The following is a 26,456-nucleotide window of genomic DNA, read 5'->3' as shown; positions in this document are numbered from 1 at the left end:
CAGCTCCTGTGATTTAACACAAACTCACAGTCCAGTGTAGACGCAAGTGTTGAGCACATCAGATGCATACATACACGATTGTTTAAACATAAACATATTTATTAAACTCAACACTTTGGTATTACTCCGCAACACACACGCACACACACACACACACACCTCTGCAAGTCAATTGTGACAGCAGAACCTCAGACTCAGATTTCCAGATCTCCTGTTTGGCAGATATTGCTTTATGCATTATTACCACTCATTACCCCCATTCATTTGAAATTCTATTGTGTTTTACACCCACACAAACTAAAAACGATCACTATCATCCGTTGAACTGAACACATACACGGCATTCAAATACTTTGTGACATCCATGATCGTCTTGCCACGCATGTGACAAAAACTAGAGTATAGTCATGTTGTGCACCTGTTTTTCATCTTCACTCCTCACAGACGGACTCTCCCAGATCCACAGCGCCCCCTCTGGTGAGTCTGCGCATCTTGCTGAAGTCGTGATCAGAGCGCAGGTAGGACAGTGACGCTCCTTCATGCGTGCCCAGCTGATGGGGCTGAACGTGAGCCGGCAGAGGACGCATCTCCCCTTCGTTCCTCCAGAAGAGACAGTAGTGTTGCGGCTCGCTTACGCCGAAAAGAGCAGCGCAAGATTGAGCTAAGGCGTCTACATTTTCTCCCGCCTTCCAGAGAAGCGTCCGAACCCCACTGCGAATTTCATCCTGGAACAATATGCGCACAAACCTCTGCGACAACAACACAAACACACAGGTGCAGAGTCAGGGCTGGTTCTGATATAGACCAACACAAATATGACAATAAGCTAAATAAAATAAGTAAAAGAAATGACTTAGCATAGCCTGAAAGCTTTAGCTAGTTGGTAAAGCTTGTTTAAAGCTGTTTTGAAACTTTACATGCATAGATAGAACTGTTAGCATGTTACTAGAATGTTTCTAAAATGTTTTAAAACCACTAGCACACATTTCTGGCACATATTGACACTGCTAACATGTTTCTACCACATTTAAGCACACTGTAAGCAGGTTTAAAGTCCGCTTTTCAGTATGTTGATGTACTTCTAACAAATAGATAAAATGACAGATGGATAGACGGACAGACAGACAGGTAGATAGATAGATGGATGGATGGATGGATGGATGGATGGATAGATAGATAGATAGATAGATAGATAGATAGATAGATAGATAGATAGATAGATAGATAGATAGATAGATAGATAGATAGATAGATAGATAGATAGATAGATAGATAGATAGATAGATAGATAGATAGATAGATAGATAGATAAATGGACAGACAAATTTATAGACAAATGGATAGATAAACAGACGGATAGATGGACATAGACAGGACATATAGATGGACATAGACAGGCAGGCAGACAGACAGGTAGATAGATGGATGGATGGATGGACGGACGGATAGATAGATAGATAGATAGATAGATAGATAGATAGATAGATAGATAGATAGATAGATAGATAGATAGATAGATAGATAGATAGATAGATAGATAGATAGATAGATAGATAGATAGATAGATAGACAGATAGACAGATAGATGGACAGACAAATGGATGGATAAACAGACGGATAGATGGACAAAGAAAGACAGACAGAAAGACAGACAGACAGATAGATAGATAGATAGATAGATAGATAGATAGATAGATAGATAGATAGATAGATAGATAGATAGATAGATAGATAGATAGATAGATAGATAGATAGATAGATAGATAGATAGATGGACAGACAAATGGATAGATAAACAGACGGATAGATGGACATAGATGGACAGACAGACAGGCAGGCAGACAGACAGACAGACAGACAGACAGACAGACAGATAGATAGATAGATAGATAGATAAATGGACAGACAAATGGATGGATAAACAGACGGATAGATGGACATAGACAGACAGACAGATAGACAGACAAATGGATAGATAAACAGACGGATAGATGGACATAGATGGACAGACAGACAGACAGACAGATAGATAGATAGATAGATAGATAGATAGATAGATAGATAGATAGATAGATAGATAGATAGATAGATAGATAGATAGATAGATAGATAGATAGATAGATAGATGGATAGATGGATAGATGGATAGACAGACGGATGGAGACAGACAGATAGATAGATAGATGGATACATGGACAGTTAAATGGATGGATAAACAGACGGATAGATGGACATAAATGGACAGACAGACAGAAAGATAGATGGATGGAGAGACAGACAAACAGATAGAATGATAGACAGATAGATAGATATATGGATACATGAACAGATAAATGGATGGATAAACAGATGGACAGATGGACATAGATGGATAGATAATACTAATAATTTTCAATAATTATAGTAGTTGTCTTTATACAGTATTATTGGATGATTTAGAGAACAAGAAACAAACACACAGAAAGGGTGACTTTAATATAAATAAATACAACATAAATAATTCATCTTATCAAAAGTAAAAACATCTTTTCATAATCTATCATCAAAGCACTTCCTTATATTTCTGCTGATGTAATCAGGCCTGTGTGGGCAGGGGAATAATATAAATGCATAATATGTTACATAACATCTTTCACCTCTCTATAATCTACTCAAACCTCTGATATAAGTCCTTTCTACCTGTTCACAGTAAGTTTTAATTAAAATATCACAAAACTGGCACATTATGGCATATATTTACTGCCATGTACGGCATATATTTTATATATTGAACTATGCTTTTAAAGGGGTGACACGGTGGTTCTGTGGTTAGCACAGTCGCCTCACAGCAAGAAGGTCACTGGTTTGAGTCCTGGCTGGGTCAGTTGGCATTTCAGTGTGGAGTTTGCATGTTCTCCCATTTTTGTCCGGGTGCTCCGGCTTCCCCCACAGTCCAAACACATACACTGTAGGTGAATTAGATAAACTGAATTGGCCATAGTGTGTGTTTATGCATGAGTGTATGAATATTTCCCAGTACTGGGTTGCAGCTGGAAGGGCATCCGCTGTGTAATAAACATATGCTAGATAAGTTGATGGTTCAATCCCCTGATCAATAAAGCGACTAAGCTGTAGGAAAATGAATGCATAAACTATCCCTTTAAAGGAAGCTCATTAAAGTCTTTAATATTAGTGTAATGAAGGGAATGACCACATTAAATTGTAAACAAATAATCAAACCTGTTTCAGCTGAGTGTCCTTATGAGTCTTGGCTTCTTGGCCCCGCCTCCTGCTCCACTCTCTCAAGTATTCTTGAGCCTCATTGGTCAAACCAGAGGTGGGCGTGGTCCCAGGCTTACTCTGGATCAGACATAGGCTGGCATACACACTCGTCAAATAGTATCCACCTATAAACAATACCAATTAAGTCAGTCTTTTAAACTTTAAAGGGCACCTATTATGCAGAAATCACTTTTATAAGGGTGTTTAATCACAGTTTTGCTTCAGCAGTGTGTGAATATAGCCAGCTTCTAATGGTAAAACTGTATTAAGTCTATTTGTTTATAATCAGACTTGATAGAAATAGTCTGTAGAAGCACTTTGATTGACATTCTCCCTTTGTATGTGTCATCAGACAGGGAAAGCCCCGCCCACTAGTAACAATCTCTCCCTCATTAGCAGTGTTGGGTAAGTTACTTTAAGAAGTAATCGATTACAAATTACTCTACTACTGGAAAATTGTAATTTGCTTGCATTACTAATTACGTCATGTAAAAAGTAATCAGATTACTAGTTACTTTGAAGTTACTTTTAAAAAATATAAAAAATACAACTGCAGCTCTTTTAGTAATTTAATATTCACTGAAAAACATTACAGTGGGTCTAACACAGCAGCTTGACAAATTGAAAAGATTTAAAGATGTAGTTCGCCCAAAACCAAAAATTATTCATCATTTACTGAATCTTCACTCGTTCCAAACCTGTTCCAAAAATGCATACTGGGCCCTATCATACACCTGGCGCAATAAGTCGCAAGATGTGCTTGGCGCGATTTGTTGCTAATTTCAGACCAGCACAGGCCTAATTTTAATGTTTTGCATCACGTTGTTTATTTAGCAAATTCATTCACGCCCCTTTGTGGACTCATGGGTGTGCTGGGGGGGAGGGGGGTGGGGGTTCAGTTTATTCATGACAATTTGCATTTTTATAATATATTATTATTATTATTATTATTATTATTATCATCAGTATTATTTATTGTATGTAAATTTATTTTAGCTTGAATAAAAACAAGTTTGGATTTGTACACCTGTCTGGTTTTGCTGAAGTATGCGTCACTATATGGGGCAGAACAGAACGTGTGTTTGGATGTAACTCAGTTTTTTTGACCACAGTTTATTATTATTGTTCATTTATTTGTTTGTTGGAAATTAGAACTGAATTTAGAAATAGTTTTGACACAAATCTCTGCGCTTAATAAATGGAATTAAATATGTCGGTTAATGGACGTCTTCAGTGGAGTGTGTACAACACCATTTCCTTACTCCACTTAAGTAAAAGAGTAAAGAGTAAAAGTAAAGTAAAGAAAAAGTAAAGAGGCTAAATGGAGGAGGCTCGTTCTTTAACCTCGCGCTGCAGATGCTCTGTTTAACTGTTTTCTTGCTAGTAAAGTGTTACTTACAAAATCCCCTATTTAAATAGCAAATGTGCCATGGCACCACGCAACTGAAGCTTAAAAGGAATGAGAGATGATTTTGTACCATGCGCTTTAGACTTTGCACCTAGATCGTTAAAATAGGGCCCACTATTGGTCTGTTTCCACTGAGTGGTACGGTACAGTTCGATTTGGTATGCTTATATGGCTGTTTCCACTGTCAAAAGGCGCACTGAACCGAACCGTACCGTACCACTTTTTCGGCACCCTTTCGAAAGGGTACCAAACATGAGAAAGGGTACCAAAGGCGGAACTAGCTGAACGCTGTTGGATTTACCCTGTGCTCCGTAGTTTTTTACGAGCCAGTCTTAAGCGAGAGCGGTTTAGCTTTCTTCCTTGCACTCGCCGCGCGTCTATATCTGAAATAACAAACTTTTTGAGCTGATGATAATAACGTGCGCTTGATTATTGACGTGCTTTAGAAACCCGATCCTGGTAGAAACTGACAAACGCGAGAGTGAAGCGCAAACAAACAAAGGAGATGCAGGAAAGAAAAGAGCACATTATTTCTTCAGCAAATGTGAACAAACTGCCATGTTTAACTATTATCATTGGACTATTATGAACTGGGAATGATGGAATTGCTCTCTAACAGAGGCTACACGTGCTGTTGAAGATTACAGACACAGATAACAGGTTTGCACTGACTCCGGGCCATATTTTCTGTTGTTTTTGAACCCAAATAAGGACTAAATGTCTGCTGTGTGTAGTTTTTCTGTAGTAAGTATCATATTGGAGACTGTAAGGGGCTGTGTGTGTTCATGTATATTGTATTTATTTATTTATTTTATATAATTACCAACGTTACAGTAGGCTCTTTTGATGCATCATTGATGCAGTTATAATCAAATCATGTTCATAGAAAAGTTAGTAATAAACATTTATACGGAAGTGTTTATGTGTGTAAAGCATCTGTTTTGTGCTTCTCATATGATTTGTGAGCGACCCGTACAGCTTTACTGTAGACATTTTCTCAAGCAAAAATGATGTTGACTAAAACTTTTTTGTCATACACCACACCCACCAAAAGGGTACCCTTGGTAGTGGAAACGCAAGCCTGATAAAGGTGACCTGTACTGACCACAACCGTACCGTACTGTGCGAGTCAGTGGAAACAAGCCATATGTCTGTGGTTGTGTAGAGACAAACTGTAAATGCTGAAATTTTGAATACGTGAAATCTGGAATATTTGAATGCGTTGCTCTGCTTGCTCCCCGTGCGCGTCACACGCTGCCCGCCTCCTTTAAAAATAATGAACTTGAACATGCAAAAGCCCCTATATTTTCAGAAGATACCTTCACTCCCAATTCTGCACAATAATCCAATTTAGCTTGTTTAGACTGAGTTGGGCCGCTGTTTTTTGGGCGCCTCCTTGGTGACAGGTTTTGTCATAAAATGCTTTCTATTCAAGTGCTTAAACAAGTTGCTGGTCGAGTTAAAAGCAAATGTTTATTAGAGACTGAACATAGATTGACTTTCACAGTAATAGTTTGGTTTTTACGCTCAATGAAATCAAAGTAATGTCTGTATTTCCTCTTGAAGAAGCAGCCACTATCGACAGCAGCCATTTCAGCATTACTCCAGCTCATGTTCTCCAGAAATTTAAAAGCGAATGCTCATTAATTTACATTGCAGTGGGAAAATATGATTTAAAAAAGTAAATATTGTTTTCAAAAAACTATATTTGTAACGTAAGTAATGTAAGAGTTTAGTAACTGTAATCAAATTACACAAATTTAAAATATAATTGGTTACATTACTGCATTCCCCCAAAATGTAATGAGAATAGTTATAAGCTACAGTGGAACGCGTTACCACCAACTCCGCCCATTAGCATAAACAGCCCTGAATGAGAAGCAGCTACTATACAACATGATCTCACGAGAAAACGTAAGTATTTTACGTTTTGCCAGTTTAGTGGCTAATTCGTATGAATTCGTACGAGTTCAGTCGTACGAAATTGTACGATTTTAAAAAGGAGGCGTGGCACCAAACCCCACCCCTAAACCCAACCGTCATTAGGGGATGAGCAAATCGTACTAAAATGTACGAATTAGATCGTACGAATTCATACGAATTAGCCACTAAATGAAAAAGTTACGAATTGTTGTGAGATTGTGTTGTACTATACTGACATATAGGTGCTTGTAGCTCCGCCCTCTTTTGTAAAAAGCACAATCTCATTTGAATTTAAAGAGACAGTCACAATTTTGATCAAAGCTTAAAAGGGTCAGTTTCATAGAGCTATAAAACATTATTTATTGATTATAATGAGCTGAAACATCACACACATACACACTAGGGACTTATTTTACATCTTGTAAAATGGGGTCTCCTTTAAAGCATAAGAATTCAAAAATGCAAAACCTGCTTAAGGCAGTTTCCTATATTATCCTACAGTATGTGTGTGTGGACTGTTCATCCAGCGCTCCGTATTTAAAGTTAAACACGATGCTAGAATCGATATAAATAATGCTTTAAGTTTCGAGTTCATTGAAAAATACTGTATATGAGTGGCTTTAGAGTGTAGGTAGATCAGCTCGATTACATAATTCATAACACTTCACGGCAGTGTGTGCGTGTGTGGGGTTGCTGCCAGGTTGCCATGGCAACAGTAACTTCAGCTTGCCGTTGCTCACTTCAGGTAGTTTTGTTCTTCGCTGGGAATTTGGCGATTGAGGATGATGATGATAAATGATAAATGAAGTGGAAAAACACCCACTCGCTGAGGCGCAGAGCTCATGGTAGGTCTGTCTAGAAAGATTTATACATTCAGGATATTCTCCTGCGCTTTAGACTCTGTGATGAACACAGTGACAAGTTATTAAATGAAACCGATTAAGATTTTGTTTTTAAATTAGTGCATTTTTAGTGCCATTATAATGGTATTTATTATAATATATACAGGTGAAGTCAGAATTATTCGCCCTCCTGAATATTTTTTTTCCCAATTTCTGTTTAACGGAGAGAAGATTTCTTCAACACATTTCTAAGCATAATAGTTTTAATAACTCATCTTAAATAACTGATTTATTTTATATTTGCCATCATGACAGTAAATAATATTTGACTAGATATTTTTCAAGACACTGGTGTTCAGCTTAAATTGACATTTAAAGGCCTAATTAGGGAATAGGCAAGTAAGGGTAATTAGGCAAGTTATTGAATAACTGTTTTTTTCTGTAGACTATCCAAAAATATATATTCTTAAGAGGGCTAATACACTCTCTCACAAAAGTCTTGTCGCTTCTCCACGTTTTAGGAATAACTTGACTTCTAGTTGATATTTTGGTTTCAGGAGAGGCTTATATAAAAAGGCTAAATTGCCTTTAGATTATTTGTATTATCATATTTGACCTAAATAAAATATGATAATGCCTTGATGTTTAATGATTTAATTAGGACAGTAAGGTCTGACTTTGCTTAGACAAAAGTCTCGTCACTGAACAGAAACAATGTCCAGTATAGAATATAAAGTCATGCTGCAGTGGAAACTGAATGAATATTGTGTCTGACTCCATCATGAGCTTGGAGGACTGCATCCATACATCTCTGACATGACTCAAATCACTGATTAATAAAGTCATCTGGAATGGCAAAGACAGCAGGACTCCCAGAGTTCTTCAAGAGTCTTTGGATACATCTTCAATGCCTCCTCCTTCATCTTACCCCAGACATGCTCAATGATGTTCATGTCTGGTGACTGGGCTGGCCAATCCTGGAGCAGCTTGACCTTCTTTGCTTTCAGGATCTTTGATGTGGAGGCTGAAGTATGAGAAGGAGCGCTCTCCTGCTGGAGAATTTGCCCTCTCCTGTGGTTTGTAATGTAATGGGCAGCACTAATGTCTTGATACCTCAGGCTGTTGATGTTGCCATCCACTCTGCAGATCTCTCGCACGCCCCCATACTGAAAGTAACCCCAAACCATGATTTCTCCTTCACCAAACTTGACTGATTTCTGTGAGAATCTTGGGTCCAAGAGGGTTCCAATAAGTCTTCTGCAGTATTTGTGATGATTGGGATGCAGATCAACAGATGATTCCTCAGAGAAATCCACCTTTTAACACTTTTCAAAATGATCAGCTAGAAGTCAGCTTATTATTCCTTGTTCTTACAGCTGGGATCAAAGACTTTTGTTAGGTAGCTTACTATTGACCTTAAAATGATTTTTAAAAATATATTTAAAACTGCTTTTATTCTAGCCGAAATAAAAAAAATAAGACTTTATCTCCAGCAGAAAGAATATTATATATAAATACTGTGAAAAATTCTTGCTCTTTTAAACATCATTTGAGAAATATTTGAAAAAGAAACAAAACTGAAATCCTTTTAACTGTACAATATATAGTTTAGATGTGCCACGATGGCGCAGTGGGTAGAACGATCACCTCACAGCATGTTTGCATGTTCTTCCCATGTTTGCATGGGTTTCCTCCGGGTGCTCCAGTTTCCCCCACAGTCCAAAGACATGCGCTATGTGAATGTGTGTATGTGTGTGAAGTACTAAGTTGTGGCTGAAAGCGCATCCACTTTGTAAAACATATGCTGGAATAGTTGGCGGTTCATTCCACTGTGGCGACCTCTATAATATATTATGATCATAGTTTCAACGTACATTTCGAAAATTTGACGATATGTTTTCCCTGAAAAATCCATGTTTATGTTTTAAAAACAGAATAAAAATCAGCCAATAGGCCGCATTAAGCAATCCTGTTTCTGTTTGAATTTAAAGAGACAGCACCCAAAATTAAATTCTGCATTGTTTCAAACCTTTATAGGTTTATCTCTTCTGCTGAACACAAAAGAAGATATTTTGAAGAATGCTGAAAACCTGTAACCATTGACTTCCTTTGCATGGATGTGAATGGTTACAGATTTTCAGCTTTCTTCAAGATATTGTCTTTTATGTTCAACAGAAAAAAGCAGCCCATGAAGGTTTGTAACCACTTGAGGGAGAGCAAATAGCAAGTAAATGCTCATTTTTGGGTGAACTACCCCTTTAAGCAGATATGATGTACTTTTTAAATCTACAAAATAAAAGACATCAGGTTATATTGTAAAGCTTATCTTAAGACTAGGGTTTTAACCAAAGTCTGTAAGGTTTTGTTTCTAAGCAGGATCCTCCTGTACCTTCTCCTGTCAGCCATGACGGCTCAAGCAGCTCCATCATGTACTCCGTCTCCAGCAGCAGTTGCGGGATATTACACTGAATAAGCACGTAGGAAAGTGCTGGTAGAAAGTCGTCAGATCCCACATCCTGACCTGCAGAGAAGAAACAATGTTATGTCATAAAACTTAAAGATACTGCATATTAGCCGCATACACAAGATATTTGAGTTAACTGAACAATTATGCACACATATACACACAAATATGTCATTAGTTTAAGAGCTTATGGAGATCAACTTGAATACCTAAATTTGAGACGCTTCATGAAAGTGGGAGGAGCTATTAGTTTTATTTTGCGAAATTTGTTTAATTTTAAATTTGTAACTTTGATTGGTGGAATGTTCTGTACGGCATTATGGGTAATGTAGTTTTTTTTGCACAGATTCCACTGTAAAACATGATTATTTACAAAATAATGCTGCATATACAAAATATTTTAGCTAACTGAACAGATATCTGAATATATATGTAGTTTGAGGGCTTAGGGAGATTGATTTGACAGTACATGTGTGATGCTCTATGGAAGTGGGAGGAGCTAAGTATTTATTTTCTGTGCAGTTTTGCATTCTGTGACTGAATGATGGAATTGGCGGCACAGCATTATGGGTAATGTAGTTTTTCTGTGCAAACTGCACTGTTGAACATGATTATTTACAAAATATGCTAAATTAATGCTGCATACACAAAATATTCGAGTTAACTGAACAAATATCCGCATATACATACACATTTAATTAGATTGAGAACTTGAGTTCAGCTTACTACTTAATTTGTGAAGCTTCATGGAAGTGGGAGGAGCTAATATATAGGAGCTATATTCATTTTGAGCAGTTTGCTTATTCTATATCCCCCTGCAGCCCAAGAGAGGTTACTCACTGAAGCTAAGGAGGGCTGAGCCTGGTCAGAACCTGGATGAGAGGCCACATGGGAAAACTAGGTTGCTGTTGGAAGCGGTGTAAGTGAGGCCAGCAGGGGGCGCTCAACCTGTGGTCTGTGTGAGTTCTAATGCCCCAGTAAAAGTGTAGGGGACACTATACTGTCAGTGAGCGCCGTCTTTTGAATGAGATGCTTAACCGAGGTCTTGACTTTTTTTGGTCATTAAAATTCATGGCACTTCTCGTAAAGAGTAGGGTGTAACCCCGGTGTCCTGGCCAAATTCTCTCCATTGGCCCTTACCGATCATGGCCTCCCAATCATCCCCATCCACCGAACTGGCTTTATCACTTTGTCCACTTCACCTATAGCTCGTGTGCAGTGAGCGCACTGGCGCCATTGTCCAGTGGCTGGCGTTGCATCGTCCAAGTGGATGCTGCACACTGGTGGAGGTGTGGAGAGACCCCCCTTATGATTGTGAAGCGCTTTGGGTGTATGGCCATACACAATAAATACGCTATACAAGCACACATTACTTACTTACTTACTTACTCGTGACTCCGATTGGTGGAATTTTATGTACTGCATTATGGGTAATGTAGTTTTTAATGCACAAATCTATCTATATGTCTATCTATCTATCTATCTATCTATCTATCTATCTATCTATCTATCTATCTATCTATCTATCTATCTATCTATCTATCTATCTATCTATCTATCTATCTATCTGTCTGTCTGTCTGTCTGTCTGTCTGTCTGTCTGTCTGTCTGTCTGTCTGTCTGTCTGTCTATCTATGTCTGTCTGTCTATCCATCCGTCCGTCCGTCCGTCCGTCCGTCCGTCCGTCCGTCCGTCCGTCCGTCCGTCCGTCCATCCATCCATCCATCCATCCATCTAGCTGTCTGTCTGTCTGTCTGTCTGTCTGTCCGTCCGTCCGTCCGTCCGTCCGTCCGTCCGTCCATCCATCCATCCATCCTTCCATCCATCTAGCTGTCTGTCTGTCTGTCTGTCCGTCCGTCCGTCCGTCCGTCCGTCCGTCCATCCATCCATCCATCCATCCATCCATCTATCTATCTATCTGTCTGTCTGTCTGTCTGTCTATCTATGTCTGTCTGTCCATCCATCCATCCATCCATCCACCCATCTATCTATCTATCTATCTATCTATCTATCTATCTATCTATCTATCTGTCTGTCTGTCTGTCTGTCTGTCTGTCTATCTATGTCTGTCTGTCTATCCATCCATCCATCCATCCATCCATCCATCCATCCATCCATCCATCCATCTATCTATCCATCTATCTATCTATCTATCTATCTATCTATCTATCTATCTATCTATCTATCTGTCTGTCTGTCTGTCTGTCTGTCTGTCTGTCTGTCAGTCTGTCTGTCTGTCTGTCTGTCTATCTATGTCTGTCTGTCCATCCATCCATCCGTCCGTCCGTCCGTCCGTCCGTCCGTCCGTCCGTCCGTCCGTCCGTCCGTCCGTCCGTCCGTCTGTCTGTCTATGTCTGTCTGTCCATCCATCCATCCATCCATCCATCTATCTATCTATCTATCTATCTATCTATCTATCTATAGTCTGAGAGCTTACAGTGGATCAATTTGACTGAAAATATGTGATGCTCTATGGAGGTGGGAGGACGTAAAACATTCATTTTGAACGGTTTGCTTATTGTGCCTCTCTGATTGGTGGAATTGTATGTACTGCATTATGAGTAATGTAGTTTTTCTGCACAAATGGCACTGTGAAACATGATTCTGTATATATACTTAGTTTAAGAGCTTAGGGAGATCAATTTGACTGAAAATATGTGAAGCTCAATGGAAGTGGGACGAGCGAAATATTTATTTTTGTGCAGTTTACTTGCTATGACTCTCTGATTGGTGGAATTGTCAGTAGAGCATTATGGGTAATGTAGTTCTTTATGCACAAATTCATCTGTGAAACATGATTATTTACAAAAGATGTTGAAATAACGCAATCTTTAGCAGTTTTAGCAGCTTTAGCTTTAGCTTTTGTTAGTCATTGCTTTAGCAGTAAATAAAGCAATGACTAACAACTTCGGACAGAGCCGATTACACAAGTTTCACAGGGATACTAAACCACCAGGGGGCACCTGTGCCTGTACCTGTGTGATTTGCTTTGCGACTTTTCTATTAAGAATGTGAAACAATATTGTATCTGTGTTATGTATTTGTGTTATTTGTGCTCTGTTTGTGTGTTGTGTTTGTATTGTGTCTCCTCTCCCTCTCTCTCTCTCTTCTCGCATATCTGCTTTCATTATTCTCAGGTTGTGTTCATTGGTCTATTCAGCTGTCAGTCATTTCCTCCCCGCTTACGTGACATCCAATAAGCAAAGACCACCCGTTATAAAAGCGCGCGCAAGACCACTCACTAGCCCCTTGACTTCTCTTTCACTTGACTTTTTTCCCCGCTCGTTTCTGTTCGTGTAATTGCGTCGTGTTTAGAACTAACCCCGTCTAACTGTGTATTTTGTGTTCATGTTATCCGTCCGTTATCCATATCCATTTTCTCCATTTACGTTGTTTACCAGGCTTGGACGAAGCAGACAGGTAAGAAGGTCAAATGGCATACATTTTGCAACACTTAGGACTACTCTGCTGTTTAGTACATTAGGTTAGGGGCGAGCGCCTCCCCTTGTACTTTTTGGATAGATAGAAAGAGTAGACAGTCAGGACTCGGAAGACTCTTTGCGTGTTAATTATACTGTTTTTACATAGTTAGTTAGCTTGATGCTTCTAGGAAGTTAGATTTAGTTTGGGTTTTGTTCTTTTCGTTTCTTTAGCGCCACCCGTCTCCGTCTTTATTTGTCTCAATGTTGTATATATTGTAAATAGTATATTTTTGCTTTACTTACTTTTTATTTATTTATTTATTATTTATTATTATTATTTTTTATTGAGTTTAACAAGACAATACATCATAGTATACAATACAACAAAGGAAAAATTACAGAGTGTCTTATTTTTCTTATTTTCCCACTCTCCCCTTGAAATAAAATAAATTAAAATGTATGAATTCTAAACAAACATATCCTCTAAAAGAAATAATAATAAATTAAAAATAAAATACAAGAATTAAAAGAAATTGTTAAACAATATAATAGTAAATGAGCAAGTTTAGATAAAAGCAAAAAAAATAAAAATAAAATAAATAAATAAATAAATAAATAAATAAAATTATAATAATAACAATTGAAAAAAAAGTAATTGAAAGTTTACATTAAGGAGTCAATATTTCCTCTTTCCAATTAATTACTGTTTATTAGATCTCATATCGACTAAACAAGGTAATCCTTTGATATAGTCTAAAACAAGGTTCCAGGTCTTGTAAAAAGATTTGAGAGATCCTGCAAGTAAACATCTTAATTTTTCAAGTTTTATGTAACTAAAAATTTCTCGGATCCACATGTCATGTGATGGAGGAATCAACTGTTTCCATTTGATAAGATTGGCTTGTCTAGCAAGAGAGTAGAAAAAGCAATAACTTGGCGAGATGCAACAGTCAGGTCAACTCTTTCTGAAATACCAAAAAGGGCTGTCAAGGGGTTAGGGTCTAGATTTATGTTATTAGATTTATTAAGCGTGTCAAAAACACTGGAACAGAAATGTTTTAATTGAGGGCAACTCCAGAACATATGAAGATGGTTGGCCGGGACTGCTTACAACGTTGACAGGCATCACTTCTATCAGGGAAAAATTTGGCTAATTTGGCATTGGTTAAATGAGCTCTATTTATTTGTTTGCTCGTTACTACACTCGTAGACAGCGCTAAAGTCCCGCATCTTCACGTAATAACACTGTCTTGACTAGTGCGGTTGAATGACATTTGTCCTGGGGGCACTGTACCAATGTGGCGGCGCTATTGACGCATACTCAGGGTCCCTATGCGATATCTAGTGTATAAATCACAAATTGAGGAGCGGGGAAAGGAGGCGGGGTGGAGCGACAACGCTGGGAATCCTACACAAACTGAGGAGCGATCACAAACCGAAAGTGGCGAGAGCGTCAAAGTAGCCAGAAGTCATTCATTTTTAACGAGAACCGGCGGCGAGAACCAGCGGCACGTCTTCATTGGCTATGACGCGGTTCGGCAGCAAGCAATCAGAAGGAAGTAGTCCACATGGCCTAATGCAGTACCTTACACTGCATTAGGCCATGTCTGGTGCATATGGAAGGAGAGTGGACCATCTTTAAAATATTTTCCCATTGTTCTTCCGTAATATCAACACCAAGGTCATTTTCCCAAGATTCTTTGAGAGAAACTATAGGATTTTCATTCAGTGTACTGATTAAATTATAAATTGCTGATATTAAATGTTTCTGACCCCTTTTTTATTTTTGATTAATTCATTGTTTATGTTCACTTTTGGGAATTGTAAATAAAAACACATATTTTTGGTATTACTTTGGTTGTCTTTTGCCAGTGGCGTAGCGGACGGGCCTGCAGGGCACGCACCGCGGGGGGGCCTCACGTGATTAGGGGGCCCCACGTAGTCGCGATTTTCAATAATTGAAAATCCAGGAACCGCAATAATCAAACTCTTGGGAACAACTGTGGTCGAAACCAAAGTTCACAGGTCTGTGTTCTCTGAACTCCTCTCAAGCGGTGGACTACTTCATTCTGATTGCTTGCTGCCGAACCGCGTCATGGCCAATGAAGACGCGCCGCTGGTTCTCGTTAAAAATGAATGACTTCTGGCTACTTTGACGCTCTCGCCGCTTTCGGTTTGTGATCGCTCCTCAGTTTGTGTAGGATTCCCAGCGTTGTCGCTCCACCCCGCCTCCTTTCCCCGCTCCTCAATTTGTGATATATACACTAGATATCGCATAGGGACCCTGAGTATGCGTCAATAGCGCCGCCACATTGGTACAGTGCCCCCAGGACAAATGTCATTCAACCGCACTAGTCAAGACAGTGTTATTACGTGAAGATGCGGGACTTTAGCGCTGTCTACGAGCGTAGTAACGAGCAAACAAATAAAACAAAGCACAAAGGCAGAACACTTCATAGGTAAGATTAAGTTTTTAATGTTTTTGTATGTTCTGAACTTTTGTGCTAATCAGGTAACGTTATTGATGATAACAGTCACTTACTGCATTCACCATAAGGCAAAGCAGCTCCAACTCGCACTAAACACTCGGCTTATGCTAGTTTTGTTGAATAAAATCAGCAAACTATGCAAAAAAATTTGACAACGAGATGCTGTGGTACCAGAAACTTGCATTATTGTCGGCTAGTGAACGAGTCGTTCATAACGGAGATTCATTCACAAACGAATCGCTCCCTCCGTCAGTATGAGAAGTGAAAGCAGGAGAGGAGCTGTGTTTCAGAACACGGATTAGATCAAATTTAACAGGAAGGGTGAATAGTACATTTCTGTACACACAAACACAAGCTTTTTGTCAGGAATGCCTGTGCGGTCACTGATCCATCAATGTAGAAAAGTAGAAAAATTATAGTTTTTATAATAAAAAAAAAATTGCATACTAACATCCAGGAAAACTCCCGATATATATGTATATGTGTATATCTCTGGCTCTGCCCCCCCCCCCCCCCCCCTTCAACTGGGGGCCCCGTCGGTGATCCCTGCAGGGGGGCCTCCGCATTTTGCGCTACGCCACTGTCTTTTGCACTTATTTACAGTTTATATAAATATATTTTAATTACACAAATGTCAAACCCCACCATCCCCTAGACCAGGGGTCTCAAACTCGCGGCCCGCGGGCCATTTGCGGCCCTCAGTGCAATATTTTGTGGCCCGCGCCGACCGCTGTACTCTGACAGAATCAGCGGAGCGGGGAGAGAGAGCGCTCCCCGCTCCGCTGATTCTATCCGTACACAGCACGCTTGTCACTCAATGCGCGTTGTCGCGCGCGTTCTGATCAGCTGATCGCGCGCGTACTCAAGAGCGGTGTTATCGCGCGCCTACTGAAGGGCGGGACCGAGGGTGTGTGGCGTCGCGGGGGCACTTTTGATCATTTTGGAAGGGCAATTTCTATGCAAGACTAAAAAGGGCATGTGCTCTGCACAGGTTGAGCCCTATGTGTGCACATGCCTGCCCTGCATCTTATATATATTATCAGCCTGATCTCACGAATTAGATCGTACGAATTCATACGAATTAGCCACTAAATGAAAAAGTTACGAATTGCCGTGAGATTGTGTTGATATTATAGGTAGATACAGACTGGTACAGACTGATGTGACTGGAGTGGGGTGGGGGTGTTTTATTTATACATATATACGCCTTTTTTTAGGTGAGGGAATGGAAGTTTTGAGTTCCCCCACTTTTTTCCCTAGGACTTCAATAAAACAAAGTACAGGTCTAGACTTAATGATGATCATCTTCAAGCCATACTGAGGGTCTCAACTGCTTCCGCTCTAAAGCCAAATGGTTCAGATTTGTGAGAAGAAGCGCTGTCAAGTCTCTGGCAGCAAGGAGTAGGCAAAAGATGCCATGTTCAGAAGAACTGTTCATAATCTTCACTCAATGTTCTATTAATGTTCAGGACACTTCATGTTCAGAAGAAATAATTAAAACTGTTAATAATGACATTTGAGGACTTTTTTTTGTGAAATCCCTTATGCGGCCCAGCCTCACCCAGACTTTGCCTCCTGCGGCCCCCAGGTAAATTGAGTTTGAGACCCCTGCCCTAGACTAACATCAGGGGTTTGTAACAATCTGTAACCCATTGCCCTATTTAGTCACCCTGTGTCTCACTAAAGTTGCCCAGAAAAACAGCTTAAAATGTTGCCCAGTGTATCAACAGCATTACTCTCAAACGACATATAATGACTGTAATCTAAATGTTTCCTCACCCGGTTGAGTCCCCATGGCTTTGTACACACTCTTGCAGACCTGCAGCAGAAGCAGCACCTTGTCAATGGGCGAATGACTGCGCTGCATTAGCATGAGCTTAGCCTTGGCTCGCTCTACTCCGCGAACGTCCAGGACTCCCACTCGTACAGCTAGACGCTCCAGCGCCCCCTCCTGGTGGGCCAGCAGACTCTCTGTAACCCGCTGTAAGGAGCCGTCCCGAGTGTGGAGAGACACCAGCGTCTGCTGCAGCTGAACCTTCAGCGGCTTCAACACGCAGCCAAACAGAGCCTTTTCCAGGGCTAGATCTGTGGGTCACGTGACAGGAAAAGACGTTTTATATTGTTAACAGGTGAGTGGGCTTGACAAACCACCTGTAGAAACACTATTTTCTCTCAAAATGAGGATTCATTTTATTGTAATGCAGAACAGAATTATGCTGCACACCATCAAACACAATAAAAACTGTGACAAATAAATGAGAAACGCTGAATTTGGCAAGTGAATCTACTATTCATTTTCCTTCGGCTTAGCAGAATGAACCACCAACTATTCCAGCACATTTTTTTATGCAGCGAGAAATCCTCAAAGGAACCACTTGAGAGAGTAAATAGTGTGTAGATTTTCATTTTAGGGTGAACCGTCTCTTTAGGGATATCTACAAGCTTGTGTGCTCCAAAATATTTCTCTAAGCTAGTGGGAAGATGTTTAGAAAAATGCTGGAAATGGGTAACCATTGACTTCTATTGTATTTGTTTTTTCCCATCATTTTTAAGGATATATGCAGTCTATAATCTACTGTTCTCCATAATGAATATATATTTAAGCTTTTGGGAAGATATCTAGAAAAATGCTGGAAATGGGTAACCATTGACTTTCATTGTATCTGTTATTTATACTGTGGATGTCAATGGTTACATTCATTCCTTCATTTTCCTTAAGCTTAGTCCATTTATTCGCCAGGGGTCGCCACAGCAGAATGAACCGCCAACTTATCCAGCATACTGTATGTTTTACACAGTGGATGCCCTTCCAGCTGCATCCCAGTACTGAAAAACACCCGTACACACTTACTTAAATCAAATAAGCAGCCTTCTTGTTGTGAGGCGACAGTGCTAACCACTAAGCCACCGTGTCGCCCTGTGAATCTACTATAAAAATGATAAAATAACTAAAAAAATAAATTCTTTAAGCTTTGTAAGCCATGAACTTGTCTCAAAGTCTCTGTAAAATCAAAGTTTAGTTTAGATGTTAGTATCACTATGTTAGTCTGAAAGGGATAGTTCACCCAAAAATTAAAGCTCTGTCATCATTTACTCTCCCTTTACGAGATTCTTTCTTCTGTTAAACATTAAAGACGATATTTTGAAAAATGTTGGAAACCTGTAACCATTGCCTTCCATTGTATTTGTTGTTTCTATATGGAAGTCAATGGTTACAGGTTTTTAGCTTTCTTCAATATAGTTTCTTTAATGTTCAACAGAAAAAAAAAAATCATAAATATTTAGAACCACTTGAGGTAAATAGTCTGTAAATTTTCATTTTAGGGTGAACTATCTCTTTAAGGATATCTATAAGCATGTGTGCTCCAAAATAGTGACAAAATTCCTATTAGGAATATTAAAACATTTGAAGCTTGCAGTTTGTAACTTCCACCTAAATCAGGGGTGTACAAACTCAATCCTGGAGGGCCGGAGTATATCTCCGACGTGCTTTAATACAGCTGTCAGGAAGTTTCTAGTATCTCTAGACCGAGTTTGGACACCCCACACCTAAATAAATCAACGTTTTTTTTTTTTTTTTTGCTTTTGTTTTTTATGTGACCTCATCAGTTTCATCAATCAAATTCTTTCTAGTATCTGAGATGACCCGCCTCTTCAAGTTGCTATTGCTATATGCGCTTGAGCTTAACTACTCTCACCGACAGAGCTGGGATATAAATAAATATATATATATATATATATATATGTCATAGATATTTCTTCAAACAATATTTAAAATGACAACGGAGATATGTAAGAAAACCTGTAACCATTTACTTTCACTGTATTTGTTTTTCCTAATGGTTACAGGTTTTCAGCATTCTTCAAAATGTCTCAGAACAGTTCTCCCAAAAACAAAAATTTTGGTATTTACTCACTTTTACTCGTTTCAAACCTTCATGAGTTTGGATATTTTGAAGAAAGCCGTAACCATAGGAAAAACAAATACTATGGAAGTCAAGGTTTTCCAGCATTTATCAAAATACCTTCTTTTTTTGTTTAACAGAAGTAATAAACACATAAAGGGTAATGTAAGGGGGGAGTAAAAAGTGACAGAAAATTTCTTTTTGGGTGAATTGTTCTTTTAAAAACTATAGAAGATATTTTTGAAGAATGCTGAAAACCTGTAACCAACAGTTATCATGTTGTATTATGTATCATATCATGTCATGATTATGAAGGTTTCATGACAGTCTTATGAACACCCCTTTCAAGTAAAGCATTGTCCAGATTCCATTAGGAAACATGATGATTATTTACGGGTGACACAGTGGTGCAGTAGGCAGTGCTGTCGCCTCACAGCAAGAAGGTCGCTGGTTCGAGCCTCGGCTGGGTCAGTTGATGTTTCTGTGTGGAGTTTGCATTTTCTCCCTGTGTTGGCATAGGTTTCCTCCGGGTGCTCCGGTTTCCCCCACAAGTCCAAAGACATGTAGTACAGGTGAATTGGGTAGGCTAAAACTGTCCGTAGTGTATGTGTGTGAATGAGAGTGTATGGGTGTTTCCCAGTGATGGGTTGCAGCTGCATAAAACAGATGCAGGTTAAGTTGGCGGTTTGACCCCTTGATGAATAAAGAGACTGAGCCGAAAAGAAAATGAATGAATGTAGCTATTGACTTCCATACTAAGAAAAACAAACACAGTGGAAGTCAATGGTTACCCATTTCCAGCATTTTTCTAAACATCTTCCCACTAGTTTATATATATATATATATATAATTTTTTATTTTCTTTGGAAATGATTATATACTGTATATATATACTTAAGGTGATAAGGTGATAGATAAAACAAAGGAAGTAAATTGTTACTTGTCACCAGCATTTTTTAAAGTATCTTCTTACTAACTTACAGATATATTTTGCCGCACACATGCTTATAGATATCCTTAAAGGGACAGTTCACCCTAAAACAAAAATGCACACAATATTTACTCTCTTAAGTGGTTCCTTTGAGGGTTTTTCGCAGCGTAAAACACACAGTATGCTGGAATAGTTGGCGGTTCATTCCGCTGTGGCAACCTCTAAAAATAGAGACGACAAGCCGAAGGAAAATTAATAAATGTTAAAACGTGTTGAAAAAAATCTTCTCTTGGTTAAACAGAAATTGGGAAACAAAATACTCAGGGAAGTGGGTAGCGCTCTCTTCTCTCAGCAAGAAGGTCATTAGTTCTAGCCTCGGTTGGGTCAATTAGATATGCTGGATAAGTTGTTGGTTCACTCCGCTGTGGCTACCCCAGATTAATAAAGGGACTAAGCCAAAGGAAAATTTATGAATGAATGAAACCATTGACTTCCATTGTAAGAAAAACAAATACAGTGGAAGTCAATGGTTACCCATTTCCAGCATTTTTAAAAATTTTCTCCCACTAACTTATAGATATATTTTGGAGCACACAAGCTTATAGATATCCTTAAAGGGACAGTTCAGCCTAAAATAAAAATGTACACCCTATTTACTCTTTCTCAAGTGGTTTCTTTGAGGGTTTCTCCCTGTGTAAAACATACAGTATGCTGGAACAGTTGGTGGTTCATTCCGCTGTGGCGCCCTCTGAAATAGAGACTAAGCCGAAGCAAAATAAATGAATAAATTAATGTTTAGAAATGTGTTAAAAAAATCTCTCTCTTTTAAACAGAAATTGGGAAACCAAATATTCAGGGGGTCTAATAATTCTTCAGTTGTTTATTATAGTGCAAATGCTTCCTCTGTAGAAATGCAAGCACTTTTTCATGCTTTGTGTCAGTAAGCAGTCAGAATGCTTACAATGCTATGGCAGCATGTAGAGCACAATACAGTAAGATATTATGACAGAATGCCTTCCTATACAGCGCAGAAGAGGAGAACACATGGCACAGATGCCTACTCATGTTCGCCTAAATCTATTTGGAGGAAGCGTTTTTATCCTCTAGCTCTATTTAAACGCGATTATGTCCACGGTAGTGAACGCACAGCCACCGAGCAGCTCGGAGAACAAAATAAATAAGCAAATTAATGTTTGCACGGCAGAAGAAAGAACCAGACATATTATAACTAAACAAGAAAATGTGTGCGCTGCGCCAAATCTCCTCCTTCTACTGTATCTGGTGCTGAAGCATGCGTGGGAATGTGCTGTGTGCTAATGATAAATGCAAAGTGGAAACTGCCAGTGCCTCCACCAACATCCGAAACAACATCCATCCCCAGGGACGTGGCCGGCTTTTTAGATTTCTTCCTTTGATTTGGAGGAGATATCTCATCAATCTGCTCGTAATCACTGCTATAAAAGATTAGATGTTTTGATTTGAGTGACGTGTTGTTCTGTGGTATGACACAGAGATACGGTTACTTAAACTTGTCTTAAAGGGGTAGTTCACAGACAAATGATCGACTTACTCAAATTCACTGGTACAAATCTGGTTGAGTTTCAAATCTTCTGTTAAACAGATACTTCGAACAATGTTGGAAACTAGTAACCAGGGCTGGATTAACGTAAGGGCTAGGTGGGGCTGAAGCAGGGCTGACGGAAGAAGGGGGCCCTTGATTGGTTGAAGAATTAATCTGCGCTATGATGCAGGAAACGCCTCTTTGCGTTGTGCTTTCTCTTGTCGATAATGTGAAGTATTCCTTTCGGTTCGCTGCTGTTCAAAAACAGTGACACCAGTGCTAAACTGGGGCTCAGAGAGGCTGTAGCACAATCAGAATATTGAATAGCCCTGTTTTAGTCACCCATTAGGGTGATGAGATGTCCCAAATTACCTATCACTTTAAAGACATATGCATTATACAATCTAGTGTTCATTAAAATTAATCCATAAGATAGTGTAGAACTATGTAGACAAATGCTGGAAACAGATAACTATTAGCTTCCACTGTATTTGTTTTTCTTTTATGGAAGTCAATGGTTACAGGTTTTCAGCGTTCTTCAATATATATATATATATATATATATATATATATATATATATATATATATATATATATATATATATCTAGATATATATTTAATTTTATAGCAGGGCTCAACGATAAGGACTGCCCGATGGCCCGGGGCCAGCATGAGAGATGCTCGGGACAGTAGGCAGGACTGTTACTGGCCCGATTGGGCCAGTGCTGCCTTTTTACAGAAGTTTAATTTGCCTGCGACAGTGCAACTATTTATCAATTGCCAGCAAATACTGTCTTAATCGAGAAACCGTTTGTGCTTTTAAGCTTTTAAATGCCACCTTCTCTATAATGTCGTAAACACCATATTGGTTCCTCTTATCTGATTGGATGTTGTGAGCAGGTTACTTTTTTCTGTAACTTGGTGGCAACCAGTACAGCGAAGAGACAGTAAAATGGCGGCAACATCAAGTTATGAGGCTAACGTCTTAGAGGCAGAAATTTATGTGGATACAACACAACGAAAAAAAGGAAGTGAGGTTTTGCACAGTTTGCCATCAGTTTGGCAAGTCAGCCACCTTTTGTTAAATCATTTAGAACGGCAATAAAACACCTGCAAATTTTCACACTCCATAACAATTTAAATTCTGTCATTATACATTTATTTACATTTTTTAAATATTTAAATTCACAGACGTTATTTTTGACACATTATTTAAAATGTGTGTTATTAACTTTTTTTTTTTTTTTTTTTTTGGTGGGGCCAGTGAAAATTCTGGCAGGGCAAGTGAAAATCTGAACTACTGGCCTGACCTAGCCAGTACCATTGCAGTAACCATTGACTTCCATTGTATTTGATTTTCCTATCACTTTAAGGATACATACAGAGTATAATCTAGTGTTTTCTAAAATATATAAATTTAAGTGTGAATATTTTTTTAAAAAATGCTGGAAATGGGTAACCATTGACTTCGATTGCATTTGTTTTTCCTAATATGGAAGTCAATGGTTAAGGGTTTACAGCTTTTTTTTTTAAATATCTTCTTTAATGTTCAAGAGAAGAAAAATCCCTTTATGATATCTATAAGCTTGCATGCTCCAAAATAAATCTATAAGTTAGCTGGTATATATTATGAAAAATGATGGAAACTGGTAACCATTGACTTCCATTGTATTTGTTTTTCCTATCACTTTAAGAACATATCTATTATACAATGTAGTGCTCCTTTAAATATATCCATAAGATAGTGTAGAACTATGTAGAAAAATGCTGGAAACAGATAACTATTAGCTTCCATTGTATTTGTTTTTCCTATTATGGAAGTCAATGGTTACAGGTTTTCAGCGTTCTTCAAAATATATATATTTTTTATTTTTTAGTTTAAAAAAACTCATAAAGGTTTAGAACCTTTTGAGGAAGAGTAAATAGTGTAAACTTTTCTTATTTTAGAGTGAACTATCCCTTTAAGAATATCTACAAGCTTGTGTGCTCCAAAATATATCTATAAATTAGTGGGAAGATATTTTGAAAAATGCTGGAAACGAGTAACCATTGATTTCCATTGTATTTGATTTTCCTATCACTTTAAGGATACATACAGTGTATAATCTAGTGTTTTCTAAAATATATAAATTTAAGTGTAAAGATAAAAAAAAAAAAAAAGCTGGAAATGGGTAACCATTGGCTTCCATTGCATTTGTTTTTCTTAATATGGAAGTTAATGGTTAAAGGTTTACAGCTTTTTAAAAAAATATCTTCTTTAATGTTCAAGAGAAGAAAAATCCCTTTATGATATCTATAAGCTTGCATGCTCCAAAATAAATCTATAAGTTAGCTGGTATATATTATGAAAAATGATGGAAACTGGTAACCATTGACTTCCATTGTATTTGTTTTTCCTATCACTTTAAGAACATATCTATTATACAATCTAGTGTTCCTTAAAATATATCCATGAGATAGTGTAGAACTATGTAGAAAAATGCTGGAAACAGATAACTATTAGCTTCCATTGTATTTGTTTTTCCTATTATGGAAGTCAATGGTTACAGGTTTTCAGCGTTCTTCAAAACATTTTCTTTAATGTTCAACAGAAAACAAAACTCTTAAAGGTTTAGAAACACTTGAGGGAGAGTAAATAGTGTCTACTTTTTATTTTAGGATGAACTATCCCTTTATCTATCTAGAAGCTTGTGTAGTCCAAAATATATGTATAAATTAGTGGGAAGATATTTAGAAAAATGCCGAAAAAACGAGTAACCATTGACTTCCATTGTATTTGTTTCTCCTATAATTTCTCCTATAATAAGCACATATAAAGTGTACAATCTAGTGTTCTTTAAAGTAAATATATAAGCTAGTGTGAAGATAAATTGAAAAATGCTGCACACGAGTAACCATTGACTTCCATTGTATTTGTTTTTTTTAATCACTTTAAGGATATATATAATATATAATCTAGTGTTCTCCAAAATATATAAATATAAGTGTGAAGATATTTTGAAAAAAAGCTGGAAATGGGTAACCATTGGCCTCCGTTGTATTGTTTTTCTTACTATGGAAGTTAATGATACAATCTAGTGTTCCTTAAAATATATCCAAAAGATACTGTGGAATTACTTAGAAAAAAACTCGGGGAAAAAACTCATAAAGGTTTAGAACCTCTTGAGGGAGAGTAAATAGTGTGTACATTTTCATTTTAGGGTGAACTATCCCTTTAGGGATATCTATAAGCTTGTGTGTGCCAAAATATATCTATAAGTTAGTAAGAAGAAGTTTTGAAAAGTATATATATATACATACATACATACATACATACATACATATATATACATATATATATATATATATATATATATATATATATATATATATATATATATATATATATATATATATATATATATATATATATATATATATATCAGCTAGTGTGAAGATATTTTGAAAAATGCTGGATACCACTTGAGAGACTAAATAGTTTTACATTGTACATTTTCATTTTAGGGTGAACCATACTTTTAGGTTAATCTACAAGCTTGTGTGCTCCAAAATAAATCTATAAATTAGTGGGAAGATATTTTTAAAAAATGCTGGAAACGGGTAACCATTGATTTCCATTATAATAGTTTTCCCAATATGGAAGCCAATGGCTACAAGTTTTCAGCTTTCTTCAAAATATCTTCTTTAATGTTCCACAGAAGTAGAAAAAAAACTCAAAGGAACCACTTGAGAATGAGTAAATAGTGTATAGATTTTCATTTTAAGGTGAACTGTCCCTTTAGGGATATCTATAAGCTTGTGTGCTCCAGAATATATCTTTAAAAAGGTGGGACGGTATTTTGAAAAAAATGCTTAAAACCTGTAACCATTGACTTCCATTGTATTTGTTTTAATGAGTCAATTAGTAAATAATGAGTCAAGTTTTTCATTTGAGGTGAACTAACTCTTCAAGCATTGCCGTGAATTAACAATGCATTATTCTGAAAAAACAAAACAAAGCACTGCTAGGACATTTATTAAAAATATATATGAATAGTTTTAAAAGCGCATCAGAAAACAGGAGTCATCATCTCACACCAAAACTGCTGTTCTGCTGTGTAATAAATTGATTCAACAACAAATGCTGTTTTACTAGAAATCCCTCAAGATTCTCTGAAACTAATCACATCTTTCATCCACTCTGATGGTTTTAGGGTTTTTAAAACCCCACTGATTGGTTTCCGTGATGCAGTTTATAACCCGGAGTCATT

The 26,456-nt window shown here is 37.8% G+C and overlaps 1 protein-coding gene across 2 annotated transcripts in view; it reads right to left on the bottom strand.

Moving 5' to 3' along the window:
* Positions 1-87: 87 nt before the first annotated feature.
* The window catches only part of rin1b (Ras and Rab interactor 1b), an 85,454-nt gene continuing 59,085 nt past the window's right edge, over positions 88-26,456 (bottom strand). For both annotated transcript variants that reach the window (XM_073908017.1, XM_073908016.1), the window contains 4 exons: positions 17,588-17,893; positions 9,824-9,955; positions 3,220-3,386; positions 88-749 (listed from right to left, as the gene is read on the bottom strand). In XM_073908017.1, coding sequence (XP_073764118.1) covers positions 432-749; positions 3,220-3,386; positions 9,824-9,955; positions 17,588-17,893 — 923 coding nt within the window. In that variant the 3' untranslated portion in view covers positions 88-431. The remainder of the gene's footprint in view (positions 750-3,219; positions 3,387-9,823; positions 9,956-17,587; positions 17,894-26,456) is intronic.

This window comes from Danio rerio, chromosome 7, assembly GCF_049306965.1.
Source record: "Danio rerio strain Tuebingen ecotype United States chromosome 7, GRCz12tu, whole genome shotgun sequence".
Taxonomy (NCBI): Eukaryota; Metazoa; Chordata; class Actinopteri; order Cypriniformes; family Danionidae; genus Danio; species Danio rerio.
This window is presented reverse-complemented; position numbering and strand designations above follow the sequence as displayed.